We start from the raw sequence: 25839 nt of genomic DNA on the forward strand, positions 1-25839 counted from the left end.
AACACCACAGTTCAAAAGCATCAATTCTTCAGTGCTCAGCCTTCTTCACAGTCCAACTCTCACATCCATACATGACCACAGGAAAAACCATAGCCTTGACTAGACGAACCTTTGTTGGCAAAGTAATGTCTCTGCTTTTCAATATACTATCTAGGTTGGTCATCACTTTCCTTCCAAGGAGCAAGCGTCTTTTAATTTCATGGCTGCAGTCACCATCTGCAGTGATTTTGGAGCCCAGAAAAATAAAGTCTGACACTGTTTCCACTGTTTCCCCATCTATTTCCCATGAAGTGATGGGACCGGATGCCATGATCTTCATTTTCTGAATGTTGAGCTTTAAGCCAACTTTTTCACTCTCCACTTTCACTTTCATCAAGAGGCTTTTGAGTTCCTCTTCACTTTCTGCCATAAGGGTGGCGTCATCTGCATATCTGAGGTTAGTGATATTTCTCCCGGCAATCTTGATTCCAGCTTGTGTTTCTTCCAGTCCAGCGTTTCTCATGATGTACTGTGCATATAAGTTAAATAAGCAGGGTGACAATATACAGCCTTGATGGACTCCTTTTCCTATCTGGAACCAGTCTGTTGTTCCATGCTTCCTGACCTGCATACAGATTTCTCAAGAGGCAGGTCAGGTGGTCTGGTATTCCCATCTCTTTCTTAATTGTCCACAGTTTATTGTGATCCACACAGTCAAAGGCTTTGGCATAGTCAATAAAGCAGAAACAGATGTTTTTGTGGAACTCTCTTGCTTTTTCCATGATCCAGCGGATGGTGGCAATTTGATCTCTGGTTCCTCTGCCTTTTCTAAAACCAGCTTGAACATCAGGAAATCAGGAAGTTCACGGTTCACATATTGCTGAAGCCTGGCTTGGAGAATTTGGAGCATTACTTTACTAGTGTGTGCTGCTGCTCAGTCACTTCAGTCGTGTCCGACTCTGTGCGACCCCATAGACGGCAGCCCACCAGGCTTCCCTGTCCCTGAGATTCTCCAGGCAAGAACACTGGAGTGGGTTGCCATTTCCTTTTCCAATGCATGATAGTGAAAAGTGAAAGTGAAGTGGCTCAGTCGTGTCCAACCCTCATCGACCCCATGGACTGGAGCCTACCAGGCTCCTCCATCCATGGGATTTTCCAGGCAAGAGTGCTGGAGTGGGGTGCCATTGAGATGCATGCAATTGTGTGGTAGTTTGAGCATTCTTTCGCATTGCCTTTCTTTGGGATTGGAATGAAAACTGACCACATACAAATTTTACCACATACAAATTTCTAATTTTTAAACAGCCCAAATTTGGTGATTTTTCCATTCAAATTTATGCCTCTGTTCCCTAAGCCTGGAATGTCAAGTCAGTCTCTGGAGTGTTTTTTTTTTTTTTTAAGTTAATTGAATTTTTGTTTGTTTCAATTAAAAAACACAAAAATTTTAATTTATCTGAAAATAATTTTGGTATGCAGTAATCCTAAAATCATATTATAGAAATAAATAGAAATAATTAGAAAATTTTTATTTATGCTATTAACTAAATTAAATGTATTAAATAATCCTTCCCCAACTCCACTCTCTTGTGATACCAGCTCTATCATTTTGAACATAATTACCGAACTCTGTGCCAAATGGCCCCCTTGGCATCTGTTGGACACCTTGGAAACTACTAGCTTAAGGTAGTTTACGGTTTCAACATTAGATTAGGTAAGACTACATTTCTCTCGATAATGATGTATCTCTATAGAAGTGTTCTTTGATAGGTGCCATGATTTCCTAGTAGCTCAGACAGTAAAGAATCTGCCTGTAATCCGGGAGACCTAGGTTCAATCCCTGGGGTAGGAAGATCCCATGGAGAAGGGAATGGCAACCCACTGCAGTATTCTTGCCTGGAGAATCCCATGAACGGAAGAGCCTGGCAGGCTATCGTCCAAGGGGTCACAAAGAGTTGGACACGACTAAGTGACTTTTGCTCTACGCTCTATGATAAAAAGCAACAATTGTATAAAAATCATTGTGAAACAGGAAATGATTACAGTGTTTAATCTGATTCCAAGGTTTGAAAAACTGAGCAGAGGTCAACAGGCATATATATCCCATTAGTAACTAACTGAAGCTATTTAAGAATGAAATGAAAATAGTTTTCTTTCAATTTATGACTATTATTCTCTTAAATGGCTAAGTGATTAGGACATAAACACTAAGTTGTTTGGACCTGTGTAGGAAGAGTTAACACAGCAGAACTAAGGCTGCTATCCTGTGAAAGTCCTGCTTACAAAGTTGGCCCTTGGCTGATGACTAGGAACCTGGATTCTGTGAGGGTTTCTACCATTCCCTAACGGATTAAGGATGGCTCATGGTGCCTAAACTGTTTTACAAAGAAGGTGGTTTATGCTGAAAACTTCTTTAGAGACTCTAGAATTTTGGGTGCCAATGTGATCGGCTTCCATTTAAAATCCCAGGCACCAAGTCTGTAATAAGCTTCCCAAGTAGACAACAATTTACATGTGTTGCTACAACTCTTCACTGGGAGAATTAACCATGTCCTGTGAGACTCCACTGGGAGAGAATGTCTTACAAGTTTGTTCCTGGTTTTCCCCTGGACTTATCCCCATGAGCCTTTTCTCTGTTAATCTTGCTTTGTATCCTTTAATTATATAAATCTTAGGCATGAGTATGTCCATCTGCAGAGTCCTCCTAGTGAATTATTAATATAAAACCTGGAGATCACCTTAGGAACCCCCTGACCCAAGCCCTAACTATTTAATAAGTATAACTTTAGGTATTTCTTCTGGATTGAGATATCAAAGGTGCTGTGAACTTAGTCTGGTTATTTATACCAGTCTTTTGTCAATTGTAAAAATTTAATAATATACCTCTAAATATAGTAGTATATTCCTTTGTTAGATTTTTTGTATATATTACTGTCTGCTTATTCTTTAAGGTTAACTTTAATTTGGATAAAAAGGCCAGGGCAAGGGAAAATGCTTCCTCCTATTTAATGCTGATTAGAAATCCATTAATCATATAAATTAATTTTGATTTTAGAAAAATTGATATTATAATATTGAATATTCTCATTCATGAAATGATGTATAATACTTCTCCATTTAGTCAATTCTCCCTCTACATGTCAATCACAGAATTTTTAAGCTAGTAGCAAAAAAAGACTATTTGGTCCCATCTCATTTTAGTTTGAAGAAAACTAAAGATAAGTTTCAATTATTTAGTGGCATAGTAAGTACTGATACTAAAATACTGGTCTCTTAATTTCCAGTTCAACTACTTTTGTACTATACAATATTAAACCTTTATACCTGTAGGAATTTATCTAAACTTATTAAGCATCATATAATAAGCTGTGTTGTACACTGAAAAGTGAGTAAAATATGCTCCTAGATCTAAGTAGTTTATTTGTCTTACCTGATGAATGAATTCATCTCTTTGGTCCATTATTATTTTCTGAGGAGGCCCATATAAGAAAAATATGTTGATAATAGCTTTAGAAATTTCTGATGCTGAAACATCACAAAGAGGCAAAATCACAACCCATTTTGTGAACAAATCTGTCATGATTATAGCATATACATGACTTCTGTTGCTTGTATGAAATGGGCCCATCAGATCAACAGTAACTATACTCCATGGATTCTCCACTTTGAGAAGGTGCTGTTTAGGTGCTAGAATAACTGTATTTTTTGCCACTTGGCAATGCTGACAAGCATATACCTATAAAACAGGCATATAATAAAGAAAAGATAGACAAGTGTTAATATATCCAATATAAAAAAAGCAGTATTATAAATCTGAACTTTGTAACGGTTGATATAGGTACTTTATATTTTAAGGGAGAAACTTTTGGACTGTACTCAGAATAAAATGAAACCTATTCAGAATAATCAAATATTTGCTATTAATTAATTGCTATTAATTAATTGAAATCAACTATTCAATGACCATGTTAATGGGTCTTATTCACATGGAACATAATTCTGGTTTACAATCAATAAATACTTATTAAATGAATAGATCTCAAAACATATTTGCTACAATTTTACATCAGTATGTGAGTATATAATTTCTATAAGCAAAAAATATTTTTCTTTTAAAGATACCACTCTAATAAGTTCATTCATTCATCTACTGCAGTAATATTTATTAAAATATAACTTTATTCAAGCAATATTTTTAGATGCCAGAAATTCCTCTAGGTCCTAGGAAAAGAGTACGAACAAAAATCCAGCCCATGCTGTCATGGTGTTTTCATTGTAGTGAGATGAGAAGATATAAATTGACCGACTTGTGGAAGATGCCATTGTTCAACATATTTCCGGAACTCTATTTTGGAAACTACTTTCAAATCAAGGCCTGAACAAAAATTTTAAAATGATTTTACTGAAATATAGTTACTTTTGATTAAATTTTTATTTTCTAACTTAAACTAGTTCTCATCACAAATAACCTTACATCCAAAATTCATTTCTCAATGATAAAGATTTGACAAAGACTTCACTGAATATTGGAAAAGGAGTGTGTGGCATGTTCTAAAGGTGAATACAAACACTGAGGTCTTTGGAATACCTTCACAGACTCACAAATGATACTTGGTTAAATTAAATATGTTAATTTTTTATGCCTGAAATGACAGTCTTTTAATGCACTATCACAATTATTAAAGGATCCTCACACATAAACCAAGGAATTTCTACCATTTGCTACAGACAGCACATGAGCACACGAGTAGGGATCAGCTGACCTAGCAGCAAGAATCCCTGAATTTTCTATCAGAAGAAGCTGAAGGTCCTAATGGGTTATAACGTTACAAAACTCAGAAGAACTTCATTATCTTCACAACTTCATTTTTTGGTTGGGGGTTTCTGTCATACTTGACATTTTCTATGTCAAGACAGTAACAGGCACAAAAGATGAGAAACATACTGGGCTTGATTTATCACAAACATATTCTCTTCTCAAGAAAAGACTGTATGAATGTCATTAAAAATGTAGTGACTTATTTTTAGTCAAAGAAACTTCAGCCCCATTTAAATTCTGCCACACAAAATAGTTCAATGATGAAAATCTGTGCCCAAGATAATCTAAATGTAGTAAATTCAAATATTTAAATAATGTTTTGTTCTAGTTCAAATTATATTTCAGTGATTTTAAAGAAGACTTTTGAAGGGAAATAAAACTCTCTTCAAATGTTCTGCACAAAAAACTACCCATACAAAAAGTACTTGAGAAGTGACCATACAAAAAGTACTTAATGAGAAGTGATATCTAGAGTTAATCTAAAGCAGTAATGAATTTTGAATGTATACCATAAAGACATTATTCAAAATATTCTAAAGACATAAGCCATACCCACTGTTTGACATCATTGGTCACAGAAGTCCAATAGTAACTGGATTCCACTAGAGTAAGGGTTCTGGATATGCCATGATGGGCTCCAGTGTCATTTTCATGGCATTCTCTTAGGACTTTCTTTTTTTCTTCTTCTGAAACAACTACCAAGCGATCCTGTTTTCTGTCTTTTCCGACATAAAACAGCTTCTTTTCTAGAATAAAAAACACCAAAATGATATCATTGCAATTTTTAGACATCTATATAGTTTTAAGATAATCACAGCCTTATCTTCAAACCATGAGGGTTTTTGTTTTGGTTAAATCTTTCTCCCTCTAAGATAGAATATTTGTGATGATGCTACCATACAATCTGAAACATCTTCCACTGTTATACTTACTGGATATGTAGATCTAGCTGCTATAGTTTTGTAGCTATCAAATCAAGTAGAGCTAACTTGTTCACCAAAGCACATGGTAATATGGTAGTATAAAATCATCTTCCTATGGGAGTAATCAAACTAGAAAAACACTTGCAGCAGGCACCTCCTAAAAATGGCATGAATTAGCAAATAAATTATGTACAGATAAGCAACTTCTGGAATAGAATTTTCCAAAAGAGCATTTCATCAGAGCTGTACTTTTGTAAGCCACCACCTCTCTTAAGTTTTTCTGGATTTGAGTAGGAAATAGGGTTAGTAAAGCCAAGAAAGTAGCAGAACTTTAATCTTCAGGACAGTTCTGCTTTCCTTTGGAGACACCTAAAAAGAGTCTATGAGCAATGTAATCAAGGCATGAAGAGAACTGCCACTTCTCCAGTGTGGATGAATATTCAAACTCAAAAAGACGCCATCGTTAGTGTGCTTAGCTAAGAATATGCTGAGTGGAACATTCCTTACTTGAATTAGAAAGTAAGCAGCTTAAGGCCAGGAGCCTAATCTATTTCATTCATCAGTGTATTCCCAAGGCCTAAAATGTGACTGGCACATAGTAGGAACTCAGTAAACAATTGGTGCATAAATCATTAAGTGAACGAATGAACGAATACTCTTTAGTGTAAAATGTAATAGGTGTGTAAGAGACATGACAGATGCAGGTTCAGTCCCTGGGTGGGAAGACTGCCTGCAGGACATGGCAACCCACTCCAGTATTCTTGCCTGGAGAGTCCCATGGACACAGAAGCCTGGCGGGCTACAATCTACGGGATCGCAGAGTGGGACGTGACTAAAGCAACTTAGCATTCTTCAATTAAAGGGAGCTACTGGAAGGGATGTACACAGGGAGAAATAAGCAGGTATTTATTTATAATTTTAGAATTTTCTTGACCTGCTTTGAGAAAAGCCTGATTCTGTACCTACAGGCAAAATTCCCGTTAATAACACCAACATTCATTTAGCCATCTGGTGACTGTACTTTTTGCTTATATATCTCAAACTTCTCTTCCCTTTTGGAGGAGGAGGACAAAGAGGGGAGAATGATCATAATCTTTCAAGATAAATATTCCACTGCCTTTCAAACATTTAATTCACTCAGGGAGATTAGGAGTTCAAAGATAAATATGATCCTGAAACCATTTAACAGCAGGGAGAGGGAGGAATCACGGAAGTAATAGAGTAAATAAGTTAACTTTGTCAACATTTTCACATTAGGCATCCAGTCAGTTCTTCACTGAGGGTGACGTGAGTGCCCGCAAGTGCACCACCGAAGTAGGACTCGCCAAGGAACAAGAGCGGCGTTAATTTAGGCAAGTGCTGGTTTTTTCATGCTATCATTTTCTGTCTATGATTTAAAATGCCCCTTTCATGCTTACTAGCCTTCAGTTAGCTTCAACGTGATTTTTATTTTGCTTTCGACTGAACGCCATTATCAATTTAAGCAACAACCAATTGCTACAGAAATCCTCAGGACTCCACAAAGAACTCCACATGGGGAAGCACCTATATAAAAGTCTATACTAAAAACAGGGGGTATTTTACCTTTGAAGACAAATTTTTTTGCTGCTCTTCTTATGCCACTTCTCTCACTAGGCAGTGTAGTTGGATGATATTCACCAGTTCGTTTATAATATGCAATCTGTTTAAGATGAAGGTCACCATTTTTTCCACTACGAACCATCAGGAACCTAGGCAAAAGGTATTTAAAGATACAATTTAAGTGATAAGCTAATTCAGTTGCTATTTCAGTTCAGGCTTGTGTCATATTTGTGCTTATCCATGAATTGAACTTTCCTGGAATATTATCAGTGACAAGAAATAACTGCAGTACAGAAAAGGAACAGTATGATGTATATGAACTAGAATATCCAGATGCTGTTTTTGAGATACAACATGACACATTATCTTGTCTCTTTCCAAGTGAAAAGAAATACTTAAAAATTTTCCCATACTAGGAAAAAAGGAACAAGTACACTTCAAAAAGTTTTGCTTCAAGTCTCTTATTACACATCACGTGAAAAGTTACTTATATAGGACGGTTCTCTTATGTGACATTTAAATAAATGATAGGTGATAAAAGGAAAAATGTAGTTTTATGTTACTTCTAAATATATTCATGGTCACAAAAATCTAATCATTTATGAAAAAGATCCATTTTTAAAATGTTCAGATGATAAATGACAAAGAAGATTTTAGCTATGCTAGATTTCATACACTATTCTGAACTACATGGAAGCTAATTTTTCTTGAACAGAAAAGATTTTTGTTCTGTGTATACTTTCTCTGTGTTATAAAAAGTCTGGCTGTACTGGCCAAAACAAAACTTCTCTATTTTAGACCCTAAGCATTACGAAAAACCATTACATTAAAAGAAAAACATCTTTTCTTTCATATTTTCAGTTGAAACAAACTATTCTGTGCTGGTTATTCCATCTGTCACCACCTAACTGACCCAGATATATTTTTGACCTTACTCTCCCTGCTGCTGTACCCTAACAGACTGGCCCTTACAGACTGCATTTACAGTTTTTTGGTTGGCCTTGTCCAGCAGGAGGTATGAGCAGTCAAATCAGGCAGCAGAAGACGTCAGGATATTTATTTCCCAGGTCCTTCCTTGGTTTAAGCTGCAACCCTCTACAACCATAGCTCCTTACCAGGAAGCCCATCTTCTGTGTCTCTAGCTCTCACTGGAAGTCTGTACCATTTCCTCTCTTGACACTTCAGCCCTAGAGGTGGTAGCTATTTTCTGCTGTCGCTAGTCTCCAGGAGCCACGTTGCCTTCTTTGACCCTTCCCATCAGGTGTGTAAACAGGAGCTTTATTAAATTTTCTTTAAAATCCCACCAGAGTATATCTTCTGTTTCCCACTAGAAATGTTAACTGATGCAAAGACTTAACATTTTGAATTTTCAAAATTAATATGGACGTTTACTGACCACCAGAAGATCTAAGGATAAGGATAAAAGAAGATATTTCTGCAGAGAGAAGGTCAGAACAAAGCAGAACAGACTAGGCCTATGAACTAGGTCTTAAATAGCCTATTAAGTCTCTTTGCCAATGAAACAGCACTTTGCACATTTAATAACCATCTTTCTGATCTTTTCACAACTCTGGAATATCAGTATGTTTCTAACATCCCTTAACCTTAGATTAGTATAAAGTATAGGCTATTTTAAAAGCAAACGTTCTGTAAGACTAATTCTCTCCTATCATAACTAAAAGACAGGTTAATTATTTCTATAAAACAGTTTATTCTAATTAAATTCTTAATATATAATTTTTCCATTTTGTAATAAATGGTTACAAACAAAAATCAAACAAATGTACCTTATTACAATTTCTAAAACATCTCAAAAATAAATGGATCAGACTTTAAAACCATTTATAAAACTACAGTAAATACAACAGTGAAGTCTTGGCATAAGACAAACAGGCCATGGAAATAGAATATAGAGTCCAGAATTAAATCCACATGTATACAGTCAATTACTTTACAACAAGGGCATTGATTCAATGGGAGAAGAGATGGTCTTTTCAATAAATGATGCTGAAGCAATTGGATATTTGTATCAGAAAAAAATTAATATCAACCATCTACCAACATCTACAAAATTCCAGATAAATCACAAACCTAAATATGAAAAGTAAAGTATAAAGCTTCTGGACAAAAACATAGAAAAAGATCTTCAAAACCTTGGGAAAAGATAAAGATTTCTGAAACAGGAACAAAAAGTCCTATTCATAAAAGAAAAAAATTATAACAAGTTAGATTTTATTAAAATCAAAATCTGTTCATCGAAAGACCATTAAGAAAGGGAAAAGATAATCCACTGACTGGGAGAGGATAACTTTAATATATATATCTAACAAAGGACTCATACTCAGCAAATACAATGAATTATGACAAAATCAAAAGGCAAAGGATAAAAATATAAAAAAACAGGGAAATACCTCACATGAGATTTCAAAAAAAGTGAATGCTCAAAGGGATAATAAGCAAGTGAAAATGTCCTCAAACATCATTACTCCCAGGGCAATGCAAACTAAAGCCAAAATGATTTACAACTATACACTACCAAAAAGGCTAAATTTAAAAACATAGACAGCAGGTGTTGGGAGGATCCTCTCACACATGGTTTGTGTAAGTGTAAAAGGCTACAGTCACTTTGGAAAACTGACAGCTTCTTCTAAAGCTAAGCATACCCTAAGGACTTGGCAATTCTATTTTTAAGTTTACATCCTAGTGAAATGAGTGTATGACCATCAAAAGATGTGTACAGAAGTTTTCCTAGATGAAGCTGGCAACAGGAAGCGTGTCGAGAGGGTCTGCCCCGTGCGCACTCAGCCCTTGCTGTAGACACGTCTGGTGTTCTCCGGTTCCGCGTGCTCTAAACCTCAGTGCTTTTCCAGCTGACGGTGGGGAAGCGCTGCTCCGCAACCTCAATCTGCGACAGGAGACCCCTCGATGCTTTTACTTTCATGTCATCCATCCTGTCTACAGCCTTTCCTCTGCCAAAGGATTCTGTACCAAACTTCCATCCTTCATCAATTTTCAATTTAGGAAGCTGTGTGTGGTTTCAAGTAGGGAGTATAGACTGTCAGTCTACCAATCTATTTGCCTGTCATTCCAGTTTTGTATTAATTCTCCTTCACTCTTAAAAAAACAACCAAGAAACAAGCAAAAATCATTTTCCTATCTTACATTTCTCTCTAAGATACACTGACACAAGCTCTTCCAAGTCTAAGAGCCAGAAGGACCTGCTTTTTCTTAGTTTAAATCATTATGGTCTATATTCTGTAAAATGTATCATATACTATAAATGACCCCGCATTCCCCATGTGACCCCATGGGGTCATTACCCCAATGACCCCATGTTTTCCCTTGTTGACTTTTGGGACCACCAATATTCTAAATCATCTAAAAGAAAACTTTAATAAAACATCCCAGTTTAGCCACTGAGAGCACAGTACCTGCAGAAAGATGTTTATTTTGTTTAAAATGTAAAATTCTCTGTTGCCTTCTTTTCAGAGACCAGTAAACGTTGCAAATTTCCTGAAGGACATTAAAAGAAATGGGGGGAAGAAGTCTCATCAGGCCTCTAAAAAGCCTGCAGGAGTAAAAGACCAAACTCTCAGACCTCAAAGGAAATACAGACCTTAAAACACAGAGGTTTATACTAGGGAAGCAAGGATTCTTCCACACAAGCAAATTAATCCATGTGATTCACCAAACTGAAACAGGAGGATGTGAGTAATTGTAACTGGTAGGAAAAAACTCGGAGAAGGCAATGGCACCCCACTCCAGTACTCTTGCTTGGAAAATCCCATGGATGGAGGAGCCTGTTAGGCTGCAGTCCATGGGGTCGCTAAGAGTCGGACAAGATTGAGCGACTTCACTTTTCACTTTTCACTTTCATGCATTGGAGAAGGAAATGGCAGCCCACTCCAGTGTTCTTGCCTGGAGAATCCCAGGGACGGGGGAGCCTGGTGGGCTGCCGTCTATGGGGTCGCACAGAGTCGGAAACGACTGAAGTGACTTAGCATAGGAAAAAACTGGCCATGAGGAAACACGAATGTCTGCAAAAAGCACAGTGATGTCTGTATTTTGCCCTTACAGTTAAAAACCTCTCTGAGTTCCCACAATACCCCTCCCCCTTTCCCTTCTCCAGGGTGTCTTAGTCCATTTGGGTTGCTGTAGCAATGTATCATAGACTAGATATCTGACTTAATAATAACAAACACTTGTTTCTCCTAGTTTTAGAGGCTGGGAAGTTCAAGAACAAGTGGTAGATTCCCTGTCTGGTGAGCTTGCTTCCTGCTTCATAAATGGCATCTTTGCTATATCCTCACATGGTAGAAGGGGTTCAGGAGCTCTCAGAGTTCTCTTCTAGAAAGACACTTATTCCATTCCTGAGAGGTCTACCCTCAGGATCTAATCACCTACCAAAGGCACCACCTACTAATACCATCTCATTAGGGCTTAGAACTTTAACATATGAATTTTGGAGGAATAAAATATTCAGTATATAGTGTTGAGGTAACTCTAGTTTCTTACTAACGGTATGCATGCACCTCTGGTCAGTGTTACACTTCTGAAACCTGGGAATCAGATTAAACACTGTCACCTTCTTTTCTTCCTCCATACTGGTTTTCATGCAGTATTTGCATTATTACCACAGCCAACATCCAAAACCCAGTTTTGCAAAGATGTAGAAGAAAGGAAAGTAGTGTGACCTAATGTTGAAACTGTCAACTAGTAGTCCACAAGACATCTGATAGATGTTGAATACAGCTGTGCTTCCTTTGAAGGTTTAAAACACTTCATGGTACCCTGTGAATTTACTATGATGTCCTGGAAAGCCTTGGCACAGAGTTTGACAACTGTGAGTTAGGCATCTAATAAGTAAACACAAATTAGATTTATTAAATTTTCAGAGATTAAGAAAAGGTTGTAGACTAATAACACTGATATTATAAGTCACTTAGAGGTACAGTAATGCTCAAAATTCTCCAAGCCAGGCTTCAGCAATACGTGAACTGTGAACTTCCTGATGTTCAAGCTGGTTTTAGAAAAGGCAGAGGAACCAGAGATCAAATTGCCAACATCCACTGGATCATGGAAAAAGCAAGAGAGTTCCAGAAAAACATCTATTTCTGCTTTCTTGACTATGCCAAAGCCTTTGACTGTGTGGATCACAATAAACTGTGGAAAATTCTGAAAGACATGGGAATACCAGACCACCTGACCTACCTCTTGAGAAACCTATATGCAGGTCAGGAAGCAACAGTTAGAACTGGACATGGAACAACAGACTGGTTCCAAATAGGAAAAGGAGTCCATCAAGGCTGTATATTATCACCCTGCTTATTTAACTTATATGCAGAGTACATCATGAGAAACACTGGACTGGAAGAAACACAAGCTGGAATCAAGATTGCCAGGAGAAATATCAATAACCTCAGATATGCAGATGACACCACCCTTATGGCAGAAAGTGAAGAGGAACTCAAAAGCCTCTTGATGAAAGTGAAAGTGGAGAGTGAAAAAGTTGGCTTAAGGCTCAACGTTCAGAAAACGAAGATCATGGCATCCGGTCCCATCACTTCATGGGAAATGGATGAGGAAACAGTGGAAACAGTGTCAGACTTTGTTTTTTTGGGCTCCAAGATCACTGCGGATGGTGACTGCAGCCATGAAATTAGAAGACGCTTGCCCCTTGGAAGGAAAGTGATGACCAACCTAGATAGTATATTCAAAAGCAGAGACATTACTTTGCCAACAAAGGTCCGTCTAGTCAAGGCTATGGTTTTTCCTGTGGTCATGTATGGATGTGAGAGTTGGACTGTGAAGAAGGCTGAGCGCCAAAGAATTGATGCTTTTGAACTGTGGTGTTGGAGAAGACTCTTGAGAGTCCCTTGGACTGCAACAGATCCAACCAGTCCATTCTGAAGGAGATCAGCCCTGGGATTTCTTTGGAAGGAATGATGCTAAAGCTGAAACTCCAATACTTTGGCCACCTCATGCGAAGAGTTGACTCATTGGAAAAGACTCTGATGCTGGGAGGGATTGGGGGCAGGAGGAGAAGGGGACGACAGAGGATGAGATGGCTGGATGGCATCACTGACTCGATGGACGTGAGTCTGGGTGAACTCCGGGAGTTGGTGATGGACAGGGAGGCCTGGCGTGCTGGGATTCATGGGGTCGCGAAGAGTCGGACACGATGAAGCAACTGGACTGAACTGAACTGAACTGAACTAGAGGTACAGGCTAAAAGTTTCCAGCATTTCTTTAACTGGAACTAAAGAAACCTGGCAGAAAACAAGTTAATACTAAGTTCTCTACGTGTATAACAAAAAGCACCTATCAGGTCATTTTCTTGCATCTCTTTCCTACTGCTGCTGATGCTGCTGCTGCTAAGTCGCTTCAGTCGTGTCCGACTCTGTTCGACCCCACAGACAGCAGCCCACCAAGCTCCGCAGTCCCTGGGATTCTCCAGGTAAGGACACTGGAGTGGGTTGCCATTTCCTTCTCCAATCTCTTTCCTAAGCACTTCCTAAATACAGAAAATAAGGCAGGTGGTAATTTCGCAGAAGAAAAAGGCATTCCATTTCATTTTCTCTTAGTAAAATTAATTTTTACACTTCTTTAACACATCATTCTTGATGACATGTATTTCTAATTTCCAAAATGTTCAGGAAATAAGACTCTCTAATTTGAAAGACCAATTATTATTAACAGGAGAGTCAGTTTATTTCATTATTTCTATTCTGTTTCATTATTCTATTGTTTCTATTCTTTCACACAATTATAGAAAAGGATAGTAAAATATATTTAATCTTCAAGTAGGGAAAGAGAAAAGATTTTTGAAAAATTAAATATACCACATCACACAATGAAAAATTAGATCTCGACTAAAAATACTTTAAAACAGCACTCAAAGGAACCCCATACAATATCCCATTTTCCAGATAAGAAAAAAAGACCTCAAGGGGTTAATTTAGATTGAAATTGACTGGTAAATTATAATATTCAACAATGGAAGTAAATAGCATTAAAGAATTCTTCTACAGGCTTCTGCCTGGTGGAAAAAAAGATCACTCCCCACCCTAACAATGAAAAAAGCTGTATAAACTTACTAAGATGTCAATTCTCCCCAAATTGATTTACAGAATCAATGCAATGCAAACAGAAACCCAACAAGCTCTTTTGTAGAAATCGACAAGCTGATTCTAAAATTGACATGTTAGTCCAGTGGTGCTGGGGGTATGTCAAATTCCTGGTCAGGGAACTAAGATCCTGCATGCCTTGTGGCACGGACAAAAATAATAATAATAAAAAAAAATCAATATGGAAAACCAGATGACTCACAATAGCTAAAACAAGTTTGGAAAACAAGAACATAGTTGAAAATTTGTATATTACCTTGTTTCAAGACTTACTTATTGCAATTGTAATCAAGACCCAGTGGTACTGGCAAAATGATAGCCATCAATCTATGGAACAGAATAGTATCCAGAGATACAGCTACAGAGAAATGGTATGTACTGATTTTTTTACATAGGTGCCAAGGTAACTCAACAGAGAAAGAGTAATGTTTACAACAAATGATGCTGAAGCAACTAACTAAACATCCACATTAAAAAAGATGAATCTCAACAAACACCTTGCACCATACAAAGAAATTAAAATTATTCACGATGGTTTACAGATCTAAATGTAAAAACTAAAGGTTGAGAATTTCTAGAAGACAGTAAAAGAGAAAATTTTTGTAAGCTTAAGTTAGACAATGACTTCAGATAGCAAACATAAAGAACCACCCGTAAAAGAAAAAAATTAAACTTATGTTCTTTTTAAAATACTGTTAAGAAAACAGAGTAATCACAGCTGGGAGAAAATATTTGCGATACACATATATAATTAAAAAAAGTGGGTCCAGAATCTATAAAGAACTGTCAAAGCCCAATAATAAGAAAGCAAACAATCCGAATTTTAAAGTGTGCAAAAGATGTGAACAGACACTTCGTCAAAGAAGATATGGTTAGCAGATAACATGTAAAGACATTCAACACCATTATGCAATGAAAAACACAAATTAAAACCACAAGTTTTTGCTGCTGTTCAGGTGTTAAGTCGTGTCTGACTCTTTGTGACCCCATGGACTGCAGTCTGCCAGGCGCCTCAGTCTATGGGGTTTTTCCAGGCAAGAATATTGGAGTGGGTTGCCATTTCCTTCTGCAGGGGGTCTTCCCAGACAAGAGATCGAACCTGCATCTCCTGCACTTGCAGATGTATTCTTTACCACTGAGCCACCTGGGAAGCTCTCAATCACAATAAGATACCACTACAAATCCATCAAAATGGCAAAAAAAAAAAATCTGCCAATACTAAGTACTACCAAGCATGCAAAGCACTGCTGGTAAGAATAAAAAATGGTGTAAACATGTTGGAAAACAGCTTTAACTTAAGAGAAATGAAAGTACATGTCCACACAAAAATCTGTATGTGAATATTTCTAGAATGTTTATTCGTAACAGCCAAAACCTAAAAACAATCTAAATGCTCTTCAACAAGTGAATGGATAAACAAATTGTGGTAGATCCACGTAGCGGAATACTCCTCAGCAAAAAGGAACTACAAATATATTTAATAGGGACGAACCTCAAAATTATTGGACTAAGTGAAACCCAGACACAAAAGGCTACAAACATACTACATGCTGCTCTTTTTATGCCAAAACTATATAGATGGGAAACAATTTTTTAAAATTAAGTTTTAAAAATAACCACAAAAGCAAATTTTAAAAACAGCTGCAAACATGTATATGGTACTACACTGTGATGATCCTCACAACATCCTAAGGGGTAGGTAGTAATTCTGCATACATTTTAGAGATAAAAAAACGTAGCTTCAGAGAGATTGTCCACTTTCCTCAAGGCAATAGAGTGAGCCCATCCATTGACATTTAAACCTTGGTCTCTGTTGTTTCAAATTTCATGTTTTTCCAACCTCAACCCCTCTCCCCCACTAATTTAATTATTTCTCATCCTCAGCTTTCATAACATTGATACTTGGTTCAGGCTTCTGTTAGAAAAGCTACAAGGCGACTTTTATAGGGACACAGTGGCTATTCAACTATTTGTAAATGAACAAGAATTACTTGCATTTCCTGACAGGAGAAGTAGCATTAATATAAAAAGAGCACAGGTTTCAAAGGTGACAATTACTTCACTTCAGAAAGGGCCTATCTAAAAAGGTAAGGCTTTTAGGAGTCAAAATTTCTAGCATGCAACGGTTACCTAAGTCTCAGTATCCATGTGTGACAAAACAGAAATATTACTTATCCTTTCTTTTTCACAATTATAAAGACCAATGAGATAATGGATTTGAAATGCTCTTTGCATACGGTACAGCAATATATAATTACTGTTAAAATGTTTAAGTATTTATCATCCATAATATTTAATACTGTTCTGTCAGTAAAGACAGACGACAAGAAGAAACAGAAATGCATAAGAAAGAAAAATTAGTTCACAAAAAGTAGAGCCTTCTGAGTGGCAGTGTTCGTCACTCAGTCCTGTCCGCCTCTTTGCAACGCCATGGGCTGTAGCCCACCAGTGTCCTCTGACCACGGGATTCTCCCAGCAGAATGCTGGAGTGGGTAGCTAGTCCCTTCTCCAGTTCTTCCCAACCCAGGAATGGAACCCGGGTCTCCTGCATTGCAGGTAGATTCTTTACTGTCTGAGTCACCAAGGAAGTCCAAGAGGAAGGCTAAAAGTTTCCTGTGCATGTTTGCTATTTACTTATTGATGAAACTTAAAAGAACTAATAATTTTTCCCTTCTCGAAAGTACATTCACTACTTGGTCCCTAGAAACCATCCCAGCAGTTAATTTGAGAAAATGGCTTTAAGCTGTAATACTCAGAACAAATATAAACAAAATGTCTGTTTGCAAATATTATTAAGGAAAGAAATCGTTTACAAGGGAGAATTAGGTGGCTTGAGTTATAAAGATGAAGATTACATTACACCTTTTTTTTTGGATATGCTCATATTTTCAAGAATTCTTTGACAAATAATTGCTTGTGTGTTGAAATACCTAGGAGTAAGAAAAGGCAATAAAGCTGTCTGATTACAATTCCTAATTGATGAACTGTCAGGGTCAAATCTGATTATTTTTTACACTTTGTCCCTGGTAAAACATTAAATGAAACCAGTGAATACTTCTTTTAAGTGCAAATACTTATTACTTAATTCCTTTAATAATTTTATCTTGTGCGCAACACAGGCAGTTAAGTACCACTTTAAATAAAATTAGGATTTAACTGTGTTTCACCTAGGGCAAAACCCATCAGGACCACCTAATTTAAGCCTCTAAAAGGTTATAATATGCACGAGTTTCAACTTTAAAACTTAAAATCTGTAATATTTCAATGAGCATTTTACTTGGGATCATTAATTTTATTCCTGCATTACTCTATTTTAATCTCTGAAAAATCGGAAGACCACAATTTTATGTAACGAAAACGACTGGGAAATCCAATTACACAAGACACTTCCCTATAATATGCTTCGCTTCAGCGTGCAAATTTCACTTAAAAACGCCTTCATCTCCGTATGCAAATGAAGCCACGTGTGAAAAATGAAATTTTTTAAAAACTATTTTCCCATTTTGGTTCAGACACAGTAATTTAAAAGAAAACCCACAGAGGTGTAATTTTCTTTTAAAACAAAAGGACAAGATTCTCCTGTTAGCTCGCATTGCTCTCCCCGCAGATTTTTGATCTGCGGCAAAACCGGGAAATATCTGCTGAAACGACAACCAGGATAAGGGGGGCTGGGGGGAAGAGAATCCTTTCCTTTCAGCCAAATGCCACACTCAACTTCCGAGTTTGCTCCCAGTTTCAGATGCCACTTTGTGCATTCCCAGAGCGTTCTGGTTACTTGTTAACTAACTCTGGGGCAAGGTCCAGCTAAATTTAGCGTAAGCAAGAAAATGACCCGTTAAGTAAAACTCAGGGTTCAATCTGGTTATATATATATACTTTTTTTTACACTTTGTCCCTGGTAAAACATTAAATGAAACCAGTGAATACTCCTGTTAATACTTATTACTTAATTCCTCCAATAATTTTATCTAGGGTAGGCGCCTCCCTCAGCCCGACAACGGAACTCGCCCCTTGGCCGCTCGGCGGGCGGCGGCAGCGTAACGCCCCAAACAGGGCCCTCCCGCCCCAAGGGCGCCTGCGCAATCTCCATAAAGCCAATTAAACCCTTCTTTAAACTGGTCGCCTCTCCCGGCTTTGAAATTAGTCAGGTCTCGCCTCATTTTAAAACGATCAGCAGCTGTGAGAGCACACTAAGACGACCACTCACCGAAGTGGTCCAAAAGGCTACCGTCAAGATTTAAGCTTCCTCTCGCGACTTTTGTGGTGCTGCCGGAAGCGGAACTATCCGCGTGGTGGTTTACAAAGGGCGTGTTTCTGCCGGGGGGGCGGGTGTCTCGGAGACGCGGTCAGAAAAGGTTAGGCGCGGATCGTTTGGCTCTTGCCGGAAATCGTTCCGCCCGGGGAGGTTTCTGTGTGAGACCCGGAGAGGGAGGGGAAGAGGCGTGACCGGGCTTCGCGAAGTGCGGTAGTACCTTCGGTACCTCTTTGTGGGCCATTCAGCTGCTGCTGAGGAGAGGAGACCCACGTTCCCGCTAGCAGCTGGAGTCTTCTTTGACGGGCGCCTCAATCCTGACCGCCCCCCAACCCCCGCTCCCCCGGGATTAAAGGGGGGCATGGAGCCCCTGAATGGACTCGGACATCTGCAGTTCGCGTGATGACCGCAGCCGTGGCAGGTGCGGGGAGCAGGGGGGGCGGGGCGAGAACTGAGGAGAGTCGAGATGCGGAGCCTAGTCCCCAGAGGTTTGCGGCCGCCGCAGGGCAGCTGTTTCAAAGCTCTGGCTGCCGCTCCTCCGCGGGGCGTGTGGCCAGAGAGAAAGGCGGCCCGGGTGTGGAGGAGTGGCCGTCACAGCCTGGAAGGGATCCTTCGGCGTCTTCATTTTTCCTCCGCGACTTCCTCCTCCTCCATTCCTTCCCTCTTCTGGGCTTTTGAGATAACGGAGGTCTCACCTTAGCTCGAAGGGCACTAGCGAGGGTCTGGCGGTTTCGTTCCACCAGAGTCGGCAATCTCGAGTATGGGGAGGGGAGGTGGAGAACGGCTGTTTTCCCTTTCCCTCCTCAGTCTTCGTCCCTCTGCCCCTCGCCTCCTCCCTCCACCCCGCTTGAGGAGACCAAAGCCCCGTCCTCCTCCGCAGAGGAGGCTGCGGGTCCCTGTCGCGCCGAACCGGTTGGGAGAGGGTGGCGACCCCGCGCGCTTCCGAGGGAGAAGGGGCGGAGGCTGGGGACCCCGGACCAGGTTCTGCGCGGCTTCTTGGCGCCTGCGACCTTTGCAGTCCGCGCAGAACGCAGCCTCGGCGTCCGCGTGCGGGGAAGCTTAGCTGTGCAAGTAGGAAGCCTCCCTGCTGACCTTAGCTCTGCAGTGGGACAGGGTTTCGCTTCGCTGCTGAAAATTCCGCGTGAAAAATAAAGGTTTGGTTTCAAGCCAATTAAAAAAAGATAGCTGCAGTTCACTGAGTTCTTGAGTGTCCCAAGTGCTTTACGTCTTTTCTTGTGAACTTCTCTGAACGATTCCATGAGGTGAATTAGACTGTTATTCTCATTTGACAGAGGTAGGAACTAAGGCTCATCTCTAAGCCTCACTTAACTTGCCCTAGTAAATTTTTGCTGCTAGTAAACGTTCGAACCTGTATTGAAAAGCCGGCTTTTCAGACTTCAACAATCTGAATTTTTTTAAACTATTACATTACCTTTGTCCTACCAGTATGCGTCGTGGCTTCCAGTTTCTTCACTAATGTTCTCAGTAGCTGAAAGTATTGCTAAGAAAAATATTTGAGATTTCTATTTGTGTCTGACGACCGACACAAGCTGTTTTCATGGAGCTTTACTATTCTGAGGCAGAATTAAATAATTCAGAAGCCAAAATAATTTACTTGGCCTTGTTTAAAGCAAGTGATTAAATGGTTGGGCAGAAGGTGCAGATTGTATCAAATCAAAGCTTGCTGTAAAACTCCTGACTTGCAGGGTAGTTGTTGTGAGGGTGTTAAATTTAGCAATTGGTGGAACACTTATTTATTGGTGGAACATTAATTTCACACAAATAAATGCTATGTAAAAGTACTGGGACTATATAGATGACATCTTTGTTCTTTAAAAGCATCCATTCAACTACATTTGAACAGTGCGGTAGAACCATTGATTTTCTTACGTGGAAATGATATTGTGGTTATGTAATGATTTCTTTGGAAGGAATGATGCTAAAGCTGAAACTGCAGTACTTTGGCCGCCTCATGCGAAGAGTTGACTCATTGGAAAAGACTCTGATGCTGGGAGGGATTGGGGGCAGGAGGAGAAGGGGACGACAGAGGATGAGATGGCTGGATGGCATCACTGACTCGATGGACGTGAGTCTGAGTGAACTCCGGGAGTTGGTGATGGCCAGGGAGGCCTGGCGTGCTGCGATTCATGGAGTCGCAAAGAGTCGGACACGATTGAGCGACTGAAGTGAACTGAAGAGCATGCCCTTGCTTTTAGGAGATGCATACTAAAGTATTTAGAGGTGACATGTGTTGATGTCAACAGCTTAGATGGTAGAGCCGTTGTTGAGTCCAGTGGTGGGTATATAGGAGTTTATAGTAAGCTGTTCTTTCAATTTCTCTGAATATTTGAAAATTTTCACAAAAAGCTGGGGAAGAAAATCATAACTCTAGTGGAAACATTAACATAGATCCAGAATGCTATGGAGCATAAAGGATGGGAGAGGGTGCTGATGTGTATTTGAGGGTTGGCAGGGGTGTGACTCAGAAAAGGCAGTGGCACCCCACTCCTGTACTCTTGCCTGGAAAATCCCATGGACGGAGGAGCCTGGTGGGCTACAGTCCATGGGGTCGCTGAGAGTCGGACACAACTGAGCGACTTCACTTTCACTTTTCACTCTTATGGATTGGAGAAGGAAATGGCAACCCACTCCAGTGTTCTTGCCTTGAGAACCCCAGGGACAGGGAAGCCTGGTGAGCTGCCGTCTATGGGGTCGCACAGAGTCCGACACGATGAAGCGACTTAGCAGCAGCAGCAGCAGCAGCAGGGGTGTGACTTCCAGGCTCTTAGTTTAGTGGTTTAACAAGCCCTCCAAGTGATTGCAACGCAATATAGAGTTTGAGAACCAATGCTTTTGAGTGTGGATACTTCAGTAGCACGTACTAATTTCAAATTTAGAAGTCAGCCTTAAGAGGTATTTGTGTTTTGCACAAAATAAACAGATTACCAAATCTGGCTGTACATTGATTTGCTAAAATATAGATTATCTGGTTAAGAAATGCTTCTGCAGAAGATTTGTGGTAGATCTAGTAACGGTGGTTTTTACAGATATTCCCAGGTAATTCTGATGTAGCCAGTCCTTTATGGGACTATTGCTATAGAAAGAGTCTTAAAAATGGGAAAGGCTCTACTCTGATATTTGTATAATATAATGTCTTTAAAGTCAAACAGTTACATGTTTTGGGATTTATGACAGAGGATGTAGGTTGATTGAAATACTCTATAATGCGGAAATGCATATGCTATATTTGGTTTATCAGGGGTTCAGGTGAAATAGCAATTCATTTAGAATGTCTTGGATCTCCTGTCATGCCCATGCGATCTCATCTTGTGCTTCATTTTACCTTCCACTGGGTAGGGGGAACAAAAAATAGATTTATTTCATACTTTTAGTTTTATAAGTATTTATTAAGTATGTGTAATAAGGACTATGGAGTCCTGATTTTCCCCTAAAGTGTTTATGACGGTCTTTGGACCTGGATTTGATTTGTTTTTACAACTCTTATTGATTGTGTGATTACAGTTGAATTTCTTGAACTTTCTATGCTTCATGTGAACCTCATTTATAATGATGGACATTTATGTACTGCAAGCATTTATCAAATGAGGAAAATATCTCTAATCCTAGGATTGCTGAGAATAATTGCTAAATCACAAAGTCATAACTGCTTCCAAACTTTCTTTCTTGTTAGAGCATGCATAGAAAATGATAGTGTTTGTGCAATGTTTCCAGGAAAAACTGAAGAGAGCAGTGTTGGAGGCAACTGGCCAGGGGGTTCCAGGTGCCAAAAATGCTGAGGCAATTTTTTGGGCATATGCTTGAAGTATTGATTCATGATGAGGCTATGTGTTGGGAGGCTCTGGGTTAACAAATTACTTACCAGATAGCAATGTTGAATAAATGTTCATTCTCTTGAAGCTTATCACGGGATATACGTAACCAAAACAGTTAAATAATGCCAAGGTTGCAGGTGACCAAAGGTCAAAGTGAATGATTCAGAGAAAAAATCTTGGCAATTGTTAAGGAAAGGTTTGTTAGGTACTTGATGTTTGATGTGCCAAGCATCAAGAAGACAAGGCTCTGCTTCATCACTTCTGTTTTTAGCAGATCATCAGATTTCCTATAATAATAGCATGCTCTCATACGGTGCAAACACATGTTTTGCTTACTGTGTGCTTCCATTGTCCTACACTCCCCCTTCTTTTTTTGAGTTGTACACTGGTTCTCAAAGTCAGCTGCACATTAGAATCTGAGGAGCCATAAAAGTGCCTGGGCCCTTCTCCCAAATGTTTGGATAAAATTGGTATGGAATATTGCCTGAGCAGTGGGATATAAGACCTTTTAAAATATAACTTAATCTGTCAAACGACTTGAAAGATAGGTACAATTTACTGAGGCTCTGAGAGGTTAATTAACTTGCTCAAGGTCACACAGCTGCTGGAATTAAGATTCACCATCAAGTCTTTTTGGCTCCAGAATCCACACTTTTAACCACTAGCCGGTTCAGTCCATTTCTGGTATTTGTAAGTATCGTTGATATATCAAAAGAGAAACACAAAAGAAGGCCTTTGCCTACCTTTATAGCAAAACCCTTCTAAAGAATTGTCAGTATATCTTGCCTCTACGTCTCCCATTCTCTTAAATCCAGTCACATTTAATAAAATTGAAAACTGTCACTGTGGTTTCTCAGTCCTCTGTATGCATCCTAGTTACTTTTCCAACTGTATTTCCTGCCATTTTTTCTTTATTTTCTTGCTCTGCTCCAGCTGCAATGGTCTCCTTACTTTTCCTTGGTCATGGGAAATACGCCAAGTATTTATCTGTTTTAGGACCTTTATAGTTTGTTTCTTACCTGGAATGCTCTTATCATATAACTCCATGACTGGTTTCCTCATTTAATTCAGATTTCTACTCAAATATTACTGAGGTCTTCCTAACATACATTTATTTGTTGATTTGTGTGTTGTCTCTCTCCAAATGAGTGAATGAGACATTCAGACCTAAACTCATAATAAGATGGGGGACATACATTTATATACTTGAAGCAATGTTGAAGACAATTTAAGCGAAGAGAAGGGGACAAATAAATCATTAATTAATACTCTTGGAAGAAATGTACAGGATACACATTTTTCTCCAAAAGCATATTTCTACTCACACATAATACATGTATAAAGTAGCTCAAACATTTGGGAAAATATATTGTAAAGGGACTAGTAGTAAATACAACCCAGTAATTCCATAACTAAAAACTACATTTAGTAGTTCCGCCACTGGGTCATGGTATTATTGATCTCTAAAATTTCATTTTTATGTACTCTAGACTTTTCATGATGGACACTAATTAATTTTGAAAATTAATTTTCAACTCTGCCTGTAGAACAGGATTTTTATTGCTTCATTAGAGTAGCTAAATTAGGAAAAAAGTACAATTTTAAAGTAATGCCATAAAGTGTGTACATATATACATACTCGGAGGAGGCAATGGCACCCCACTTCAGTACTTTTGTCTGGAAAATCCCATGGATGGAGGAGCCTGGTAGGCTGCAATCCAAGGGGTCGCTAGAGTTGGACACGACTGAGCGACTTCACTTTCACTTTTCACTTTCATGCATTGGAGAAGGCAATGGCAACCCACTCCAGTCTTCTTGCCTGGAGAATCCCAGGGACAGGGGAGCCTGGTGGGCTGCCGTCTATGGGGTCGCACAGAGTCGGACACGACTAAAGCGACACAGCAGCAGCAGCATATACATGCTTGCATACATGTATGTATATATAAGTGAACATGCTTTTATATGTACTGATAAAAAGCTCTCTTTGTTGCCTCCTCAGGTGAATAGAGACCTTATTGCATATTTCTATTGTCCAGCTTTGTTGGTGCATTTACCACATTAAAACAGAAAATGTTCATCTACTTGGCTGTCTTCCTTCTAGACCTTAAGCTCCTTAAGAAAAAGGTTCATGTTTACTTTGTATTGCCACATCTAATACTGTACCTTCTCTACAATAGGTTAAAAGTTATTGTTGAATAGATTTACATCCATAAATAATGGGCAATATTCATTCTGTTCAGTTTTCATGTTACGTTAGTAAGGAGCGTAGTTTGTAGAGTGCCTGTGGAAGCAAAAGTTTGAGTGCTTAGTCTATACCAAACATTTACTTACTGTTCACAAAAGTACAGGGTTTTATGATACTCCCTTTTTTTATAGATGAAGAAACTGACTTAGAGAAACTAGCATAATCTGTCATTTAATGAAAGATTTAAATAGGTATATCTTGACTCTAAAATGCATGCCCTTTCTGTTAGTAAATATTAGACTAGTTTTAGATGGATAGGAGGAGTAAAAAAGTAAAAAGAAACCAAAAATGTTTGCCTTTTGATAGAAAAGAAAACTGAGATCAACTTACCTCCAAGTTTTACAGTTGGAAACTTTCTTTTGTTTGTTTTCAGCACACATCTTTTATACATGAAACAGTGCAAGGGAAATAGGAATAAAAAGCACTGATATATAAAGTGAATTATTTCAGCTTTTATTCTTTAATCACAAACTTTAAAATTTCATAACAATGTAGTTACAGTTTTAAAGGTGGATAAAGGCAAATCTGGCTAGGTAAACTAGTTTTAATGTTTCATAGGGAATCACCAATTAAACTGGAATTAGACCTTTAGGAATAGGACTTTTGGCATTATGGTTTGCAATTCTAGCTTATCATTCAACTCTTAAGAATATTTAATCCAGTAATTTCATCTTGGTAGTTTTTAGTTTTAACATAACCAAGGAACCGAGTACATGTAAACAGCTTTGCTAAGGAATATTTTGTGGTTATATCACTGTTATGATAGTTCTTAAACTGATGTTCATGGGCATCAGTTCTTGTGGAAAAGTTTGGATGTTCTGTCAATCACATGCAGTTGCTTGCAGAATTTAGTGTACATGTGCATTTTTTTCTGAGAAGATTCATAGATTTTAGTAGATTTGCCAAAGATCTTTATTTTTTTAGGCTTTATTTTTTACTTTAAACTTTTATAAATTGAGGTATAGTTGACATAATATGTAAGTTAGGTCTTCCCCTTTGACTCAGTGGTAAAGAATCCAGTGCAGGAGACGGAGGCTTGATCCCTGTGTGGGAAGATTCTATGGAGAAGGAAATGACAACCCA

The 25839-nt window shown here is 38.7% G+C and overlaps 2 protein-coding genes across 18 annotated transcripts in view; one reads left to right on the plus strand and one right to left on the minus strand.

Annotated features, from left to right (window-relative positions):
* Positions 1–19620, minus strand: part of GIN1 (gypsy retrotransposon integrase 1) — a 30664-nt gene extending 11044 nt beyond the window's left edge. Inside the window, exons 1-4 of one of the 3 annotated variants that reach the window (XM_070794096.1) lie at positions 19374–19620; positions 7303–7448; positions 5348–5541; positions 3407–3712 (exon numbers count right to left, since the gene is read on the minus strand). In XM_070794096.1, coding sequence (XP_070650197.1) covers positions 3407–3712; positions 5348–5541; positions 7303–7441 — 639 coding nt within the window. In that variant the 5' untranslated portion in view covers positions 7442–7448; positions 19374–19620. Of the gene's footprint in view, positions 1–3406; positions 3713–5347; positions 5542–7302; positions 7449–18633; positions 18753–19373 lie in introns of those variants that run through there. The other 2 variants (XM_019965488.2, XM_019965489.2) reach the window with 2 other exon arrangements.
* The window catches only part of PPIP5K2 (diphosphoinositol pentakisphosphate kinase 2), an 83042-nt gene continuing 76076 nt past the window's right edge, over positions 18874–25839 (plus strand). For 3 of the 15 annotated variants that reach the window (XR_011567825.1, XM_070794081.1, XM_070794091.1), the window contains exon 1: positions 18874–19099. Coding sequence is in view for 1 of the 15 variants with exons in the window: in XM_070794091.1 (XP_070650192.1) it covers positions 19081–19099 (19 nt within the window). In the remaining 14 variants the exon portion in view is untranslated. Of the gene's footprint in view, positions 19100–20730; positions 24636–25839 lie in introns of those variants that run through there. The other 12 variants (XM_070794082.1, XM_070794084.1, XM_070794089.1 and 9 more) reach the window with 6 other exon arrangements.

Source organism: Bos indicus, chromosome 7 (genome assembly GCF_029378745.1).
Source record: "Bos indicus isolate NIAB-ARS_2022 breed Sahiwal x Tharparkar chromosome 7, NIAB-ARS_B.indTharparkar_mat_pri_1.0, whole genome shotgun sequence".
Classification (NCBI taxonomy): Eukaryota; Metazoa; Chordata; class Mammalia; order Artiodactyla; family Bovidae; genus Bos; species Bos indicus.